Consider the following 7,625-nt stretch of genomic DNA (forward strand, 5'->3'; position numbering starts at 1 on the left):
ACTTTTTCGTCGTCTAAAACAATTAGGTAAAATAACCTATTTATACTCCCGTCAAAAAAACGCATTTCCGCATTAAGAGGGCACCAGCCCGATCGGGTCGGGCGACATCCGCCCGACCGGGCGGTAATTACGGATCCCAAAATCAGTTGTGAGCCCGATCAGGCGAAACTCGCCCTGTCGTAATTCGGTGAGTCCGCCCGATCGGGCGACTCCCAAAAAACTGCATTCCCAAAGTTCGTCACAGGCCCGATCGGGCGGTACTACAAAACATCCTTTTGACGGATTTTGACGAACACATTCAAGGAATTAATCTTACATGTTTTAACCAAGATGTTGCCGAAAAGTTTTTTTTTTTTTTTTTTACCAAAATGACATAGACTATAATCTTTGTTACATTCATGTGGCTGATGCCTGATTGGCCTTAAATATACAACAATTTTTCAGAGACAGGACACAGGAGTAGTTCTTAAGAGAAGAAAAAGTTGAAACAAGAAATCGTGTTGTTTATTAATTAGTTTAAAAGAAGATACATTGACATTCACTTCAAGCTGGTCTATTAATAATTCACCAAGCGAAAAGCATACTGTTTGTTTTTAATCTTCAATCAACCCAAAAACTATTGTAGTATTTATGTGTACGTATCAATGCATGAACAAAGAATATCAACATATATTCCTCTGTTTAAAAAAAAAAAAAAAACCAAAAGCGGTAGTTTTTGAGTAATCAATTGAATAATCATGCAATGTTGGCTTTCTTCATGCTCCAAGCAGTTAATCCAGTGATCTCAACATTTGATGTTCCTCTGTTGAAGACATACAAATGAGCCTTTTCATTAATTGCTAATGTGGGATACACTCTTGCTGTTATCACATTCTTTCCTTTTGCTCCAAAGCTCTCCACCACTGAGTGATCAATCTGCCGCCATAAATGAATTGAAAATAAAACAAAAATCTTATTAGTATTGGTTTTTTTTTTCGAGTTTTTCATTAGAAAGCAAAAAAGTGAGTTATAATAATAAGTTTCTTTTGAATCTAATTCTTGAGTTGTACCGATTTACCATAATATTTTAAAAACACATACTCACACATGGACTTTACAATTGAACTGTAACAATGTTACTTGATTCATTGCACAAAAATCGGTATGAAAATGCAATTTGCTACCTGATTGTGTTAAATTAGCCTAGAATTATGTCATTTGCACACATTCATCTTTTTTATCGACAGAAGTTTACAAGGATTTAGCGTATTAGGTAACACCGAACAGATATATCGATTTGACTTACCAAAACTCTCAGGGATAATCCTTCTCGAATAGGATTTACATCAACAAAAGTTCCATAAGTTGTTTTGTCATTTGTCGGATTTAGAGAAGACCTACAAACATAGTAGTATACCATCAATTAGTGAGAAAAAATGCATAAAATTTCCTCTTTTCTCACTTATTCAAACATCTAATGCCACACTATCAAATTTGACTGGACTAATGTAAAATTGAACTATTAATTAAAATTCAAAGTCACCTGCTTTGGTCACTGCACATAAGAACCACAAATTTATTGTCATATGCTTTGAAAATTCTGAAGAAGACAGCTGTATATTCTTCTAATCCTTTGGAAGCCAAAGTCAACAACCCAAATGGCCCAAGCCCACCTTTGACTGAGGCCCCTTTTTTGCTGCAAAGCAACTGTGGGCTGGTCCAACTTGCATCAAATTTCTCCACATTCTTCAAGTCCTTGATTTTGAATGATATTTCTACATCTGCCTGTAATTATGAACACAACATATTTACTCTATATTTCTAACCTTGAACTATATATATTAAATATCAGAGTTCACCTAATCAGATTAACACAATTATTCTCCATACTTGTACAGTTATATCAGTAGGATTTTCTTTACTAGTACTATACTGGTAATATTTGATAAATGCACAGTGCTGTTATTATTACCTGTGCTGCAGTAATGCCAGAAACTTCAATTTGTGATCCTCCTTTGAGAACTTTCCTATAGATATTAACTGGTTTTTGTCTCAACTTTTCAATATTTGCAATTGGCCATTGAATTAACTGCTTCCCTAATTTGTCAAGCCAAATCTTTCTTGGAATTGTCTGCATTTTAGTTTCAAAATCTAGTTAGTAACTAACAATTAACTGTATCAACAATTTGTACAAGGTTATGTACATCTAAAATATCTTAAAAAAAGTACTGCCTTCATGGCTCATATGAATCAAAAAAAAATATCTTAAAAAAAAAGCGCGAGATAGAATAATCTTACATGAATTCCGGACCATCCCTTTTTAATGTCATCTTCCACACTTGAAGACTCGTTAGCCCAACCAAGCAAAATCCTCTCCTTCTTAGCATCGTCAAAGAAAGTCTTGGAAGCGTAATATTTCCCATAATCATACCTCAAACTCGAATCATTCATATAACCTATATCAGGTGTATATGCATCTTTCTTGATATTATAATCTCCAATAGTGTAAATATCATGCTTAGTTATATCCAAGCTATTTTTGAGAACATGTTTCACATGAGAACCAATAATAGAAGTATCAACACCCATTTGATCACCATTAGCATAAACAGGGAAAAAGTCAGGACATTCCCACATGCCACTAAGTTTATCAGAATATAAAGGATGTTTAGCTTGAACCCAATGCACAAAATCTCTACTTCTAAATAATAAAGATAATCCACGTTGACCTCTTTTGCTTCCAATAAGCAGTCTCCATACGCCATCTGGCAACCTCCAAGCGGTCGTCGGGTCCCGAAACGACGTGGCATTGATTTGATTTTGTGGGGTAGGGAACATAACTGGATTTTGTGGTGCTAAAAACCATTCCTTAAGATTTGGGTCAGATGTATCTTTAGGGTAGGCTAAAACTTGTACTTGTTCATATTTTGGGTCAAGTCCAGTGAAAAGAATTGCTGGTTTATTTCCAGGGAGTATTGTGGCTGAACCTGACCAACTTCCATTTATATTGGCTGCCATTTCTGGTTCCATTGTTAAGGGTTGTGGGACCCAATTAACTAGATCCTTTGATGTTGAGTGGCCCCATACTGGTGGACCCCATATTACACCATTGGGATTGTACTGGTAAAATAGGTGATATACTCCTTTGTATAGCATTGGACCTATAAAAAATTAAATCCATGAGTTTTTTTGGCAATAAGAACAAGGAAGAAAAAAAAAACAAATTAATTCATGAATTCTGACGAGTGAACAAGTCATCTTATGGGTCGACTCAGTAATACAAACAAGACACCACATTAGTAATATGTTTCTTATGAATTTTATCATCCCATAATTTAATTTTTGTAAAGTGATATATTAGTATTATTATATAGAGGCAAGATAGACAATAATACGAAATTAAGTTCGCATATTTTCGTTGTGATCCTTTTGAAATTTACTAATTAAATTAATACTTTTTTTATTTTCTTAGATGCAACATTTATCTTTTTGGTGAGTCTATTGAGATAATTAAATGTTGTATTTTGACAAAAAGTAGAGGTAATATACATCAATATAAGCTAGTAACTACAATAAGCTTAATTAATTAACATGTCTTTATTGCTTGAGTGTTACTATAGATATCAAAGAAAAGTGAATGAGAATGACACATCTAAAGTTTTTGTTTACTATATATTGTTTGATATTTGATAAGGGTTACACTATATGCAATCCTTAAGACTGCATATAAGACATAAATACATTATTTAAAGCGAAAATTAGTAGTTAATTTATGACAAAAGTTTGCATTAGTCTATGTAATAAATGATCAATTAATGCTTTTTTTTTTTCATTTTTAGCTTCTTATATGAAGCTTCTAGGACTACATTCAGTTTTTCATTTGATAACTTCTCAATTCACGGACTCTTAGGCAATTTTTGGAAAAGAGAGATGTAGAAAGTAAAAATAAAAGGGACCCATGTGAGTATAGAGAGAGTTTATTGCCTAAAAAAAAATTGTTGCAAGTAATGTAAAACTTCCCACAATGAAAAGTGTAACGAGTATTATAAAACGGAGAAAGTATGAATAAAGATAACAAATAGAAGGTTTTTAGATGGGTAAAAAGATAACGCATTTTAGTATTATCAAAAGATAACGCATATTAATCAATATTACGTGTGGAAAAGTAAATAACAGATGGATTAACATAGAAGTTAATTCGCCACCAAATTTGTCTTCAGAAGAAATTTCCTCTCTATACTTCATAAATTAAGGAAGACAATCAAAAACGAAATTCTACATTTTAAGCAAAAAGACAGATTTTGAGTCAGTAACTATGTCAGACATAAATAATGAAGATAACTTTGAAACTGAATTAAATAAGAAATGTGGTGGAAAGTCAAGGTTTGTAAACATTAGGAAAACAGCCAGAAACTTACTTTATAAAATTATATGAACACCAAAAACGAAGTCACAAGATCCAAAAAGGGCGCCACTTAAAGACAGCTTGTCCTTGTAAAGATAGCTAGCTACCTTATGCGGTGGCTTTGTGACTTCTATATTTTATATTGATGACTTCTTTAATTTTGTAAAGAAAAGAAAAACAAGAGAGAGGGGTACAATCGGTTTCTAAATGGTAGATCTTTCATCCTCAAGCTATGACATTTGGAGTAAGGCAATCGGTTGTTGGCTGTTGGCTTTTGACTGGCTGGAAGCATTGGTTGTATGTATTGGCTTTTTTAAGTTGACTGTTTAAGCCAGCTATTTGCAAAAGTGTTTGGCTTAATTAATTGTGGCGGTTGGTTGTTATTAAAGAGTTTGTGAGACAATAAGCCAAAAGCCAATCCAAAAAAGCAGCTTTTTCATTTTGGCTTAAAAATCAGCTTTTCAGCCAACCAAAAAGCCAATAACCAAACACTTTTTTGACTGTTTGATCAAATTGAAAAGCCAAAAGTCAATAAAAAAGCCATTTACCAAACATGACCTAAGAGAGAATGATGGGGCTCACTTCAATATAATAGTACTCTATTGCGTTCTTTATTTATACAGAAAAAGTTTGATATATTAATGAACATTTTAATTCATTTTTAGTCATAATCGGTAGCATTACTCTCATAGTTTGCTAATTTTTCAAAACAATTTTTTTTAGGTGAGTTAACAAGTCTCTATTCTTTCTTTTATTTTATCCCCAATAATGTATGTAAGATGTATAGCCTTTGGATATAAACAATTAGCTATTCTTAATACTTATCTGAAATAAATCATAAGATAATATTTTCCTAAGATAATTAATATCCTAACTACTAATATATCCTAAAATATTTATCATATCTTTAATATCCTATATATCTCTAACAAAACTCCATATCTATTAATCATATATCATACACCTAAGATATGTTGACTTAAACCGTGCACAAACAAAATAGAAGCTCAAAGTTAAAGAAAAAACTAACCATTAGGATCTGCAAATATACAAATTCCATCGAGTTACGCATTCCACCATCACATAGCAAAACAAGGAAAACAACAAGGTCAACCTTTGATCAAGGACAATAATTATTCTTTTAAAAACAAACATATATAATTATCATGCATGTATATACTTGTAATTAATTGTATATAACATATATGAAACGTACCATTAATCCAATTTTTGCGTGGTTGAAAATGGTAGGCGGTCCGATACGGTTGATTAGTAGGAGGAGATCGAGCGGCTTGAAGCTCGGAGACGCCATAAGCAAGGAGGACAGAAACAAGTAACAAAATCACTTGTTTTCGTGACTTAAGGCAAGAAGCCATAATAAAATCGTATGCGATATGAATATGAATATGAATATGAATATGAATATGAATATGAATGAGAGGAAAAATGAGTTATAATATATGGTTTAGACCATATATATATGATAATGGGATAATGGGTTAAGTTGCATGCATATAGGTTGGGTATTTATAGAGGAAGTGTGGATGAAGAGATTATATATGTTACAATTAGTAGATTATGAGATAAAATAAAAAGGTCAAACGTAAAGAAGGTGGGACCAAACGCAGGATTTGAGGTAATAAAAGCAAAAGTATTGGAGAAGAAACATCAAGGCAAGTGGATAGGGATGGGATGGATTGGTGAGTTTATACAATAATACTAATAAGCTAGTATATTGTTGTGAATAATTAATGTGATATGTCAAGTGGGGAAATAAATAATCGTCAATGGTCAAAGTTTTTGTTTTGGATCTTCATGGTGGTTGGTTTGTAGGAAATGAAACGGGTGAAGTAAAATGTCTTACTACACTTTAATTTGCCAAAAAGGGAAAAAATTACTAGTAGAGGATTATTGGACTATTATTGCGGCTTTGAAAAGTATTAATAATCCATAGTTTAGATAATTCAGGCAAGTATTATACGGGTACTAGAGTTAACATGAGTACATCAACTATGAAGTATGTCAAAAAAGAAACTTGGAATTTTAAAATGTGGAAGAGTAAACTTCCTTTCTTTGAAGATTATAAGTCGGGTGCCCCATGTCTGGACTATGGACTATGGAGTGCCATTTTCTAGTCTTTAATGTGGCTTTGGTGATTCATTTGACAAATTTATGAGGGATATGACATCAGTTTAGATATAGCCTATAGGTGCTCAAACTAGGGATGTCAGTGGGATGGATTTGTATTTATATTTGATGGGGCGGGGATGGGGATGAATTTTAGACCCACTATGGGGATGGCGATGAAAAAATGAGGCGGGAATGGGGATGAGAAGGCCAACATCTGCCTCGCCCCATCTGTTGGGTTGTTGGAGATGGGCCAACAAGGCCAAGCCCAAACCCGCGAGCAAGGAAGGCCCAGCTCCCAGCAGCTCGGGCGGGCGAACATGGGCCCAGGATGGCCAGGCAGCCCGGGCGGGCTCTTAGGCAAGCTGAGTTTCTGCCTTAAGGCAGAATGTTTGGGCAACCCTGCACCGGGAGAGCTGCCGCTCGGCCCGGGAGGGCGGTTGGTCGGGTGTGCGATTCTTCGAGCCCGTCCAGGCAACCCACTCTGCACATTTCTTTTTTGCGATTATGTTTTAATAGTGGCCCTTGGATTGCTTTTAGTCCTAGTGTTATAAATACCCATTTTCTGGTTTTAGAAGGGTGTAACATATATTTCAAAGTTCAAACCTGGAGCCCCATCTTTTCTAGGGTTTTAGGAGAGAGAGTGAGTTTGTGAGAAATTGTATGCTCACCATTGATTCTCCATTGATTCCATAGTGCAAGTTTGTGGGTTTTTCTCCCGAAGCTCGGGTTCCCACATTAACTTTGGTGTGTTCATTCTTATTTTCTTTCCTCTTTGCATTACTTGGTTTTTGTTTCAATTTCATGTTTCTTCTTGGTTATTGTTGATTATTGCACAATCTAGTTAACACTTGTTTCTAAATCTCAACACCATCGACATCCCTAACTCAAATATTTGATCAATGATTAATTTATATATACTTCATAATAAGTTAGGTTGTTTATTCAAAATCAAACTCTTATTTTCCTCCTTGTCCGAAACTCTTTATTTGTATTCAAATTTATGTATAACTCTTTTTTATATAAAATCAAAATAAAAACTAGCAATATGGTAATCTTAATCTTATATGACATGCTCTATGCGATGATCTCTATTATATAAGGGAAGGGGGGA

The 7,625-nt window shown here is 34.1% G+C and overlaps 1 protein-coding gene across 2 annotated transcripts; it reads right to left on the reverse strand.

Moving 5' to 3' along the window:
* Positions 1-482: 482 nt before the first annotated feature.
* LOC104899809 (fructan 6-exohydrolase) lies at positions 483-5,554 on the reverse strand. 2 transcript variants are annotated; one of them, XM_010687079.4, is made up of 6 exons: positions 5,415-5,554; positions 2,278-3,140; positions 1,952-2,110; positions 1,523-1,764; positions 1,286-1,376; positions 483-915 (listed from the first exon to the last, which is right to left on the reverse strand). In XM_010687079.4, the coding sequence occupies exons 2-6, from the start codon at positions 3,133-3,135 to the stop codon at positions 736-738; spliced, it is 1,530 nt and encodes a 509-aa protein (XP_010685381.3). In that variant the 5' UTR covers positions 3,136-3,140; positions 5,415-5,554; the 3' UTR covers positions 483-735. The 2 variants fall into 2 exon arrangements, with proteins under 2 accessions (XP_010685381.3, XP_010685382.3); XM_010687080.4 differs by lacking the exons at positions 1,286-1,376; positions 5,415-5,554.
* Between the last annotated feature and the right edge of the window lie 2,071 nt (positions 5,555-7,625).

This window comes from Beta vulgaris, chromosome 7 (assembly GCF_026745355.1).
Source record: "Beta vulgaris subsp. vulgaris cultivar EL10 chromosome 7, EL10.2, whole genome shotgun sequence".
NCBI classification, from domain to species: domain Eukaryota; kingdom Viridiplantae; phylum Streptophyta; class Magnoliopsida; order Caryophyllales; family Amaranthaceae; genus Beta; species Beta vulgaris.

Bases quoted from the DNA above. Each gene is read 5' to 3' on its own strand.
- LOC104899809 (XM_010687079.4), bottom strand. From the start codon at position 3,135: ATGCTATACAAAGGAGTATATCACCTATTTTACCAGTACAATCCCAAT. The intron at 2,111-2,277 runs GTAAGATTATTC...ACTAAAATGCAG, and splicing joins AGGGATGGTCCGGAATTCAT to ACAATTCCAAGAAAGATTTG. The intron at 1,765-1,951 runs GTAATAATAACA...TCATAATTACAG, and splicing joins CTGGCATTACTGCAGCACAG to GCAGATGTAGAAATATCATT.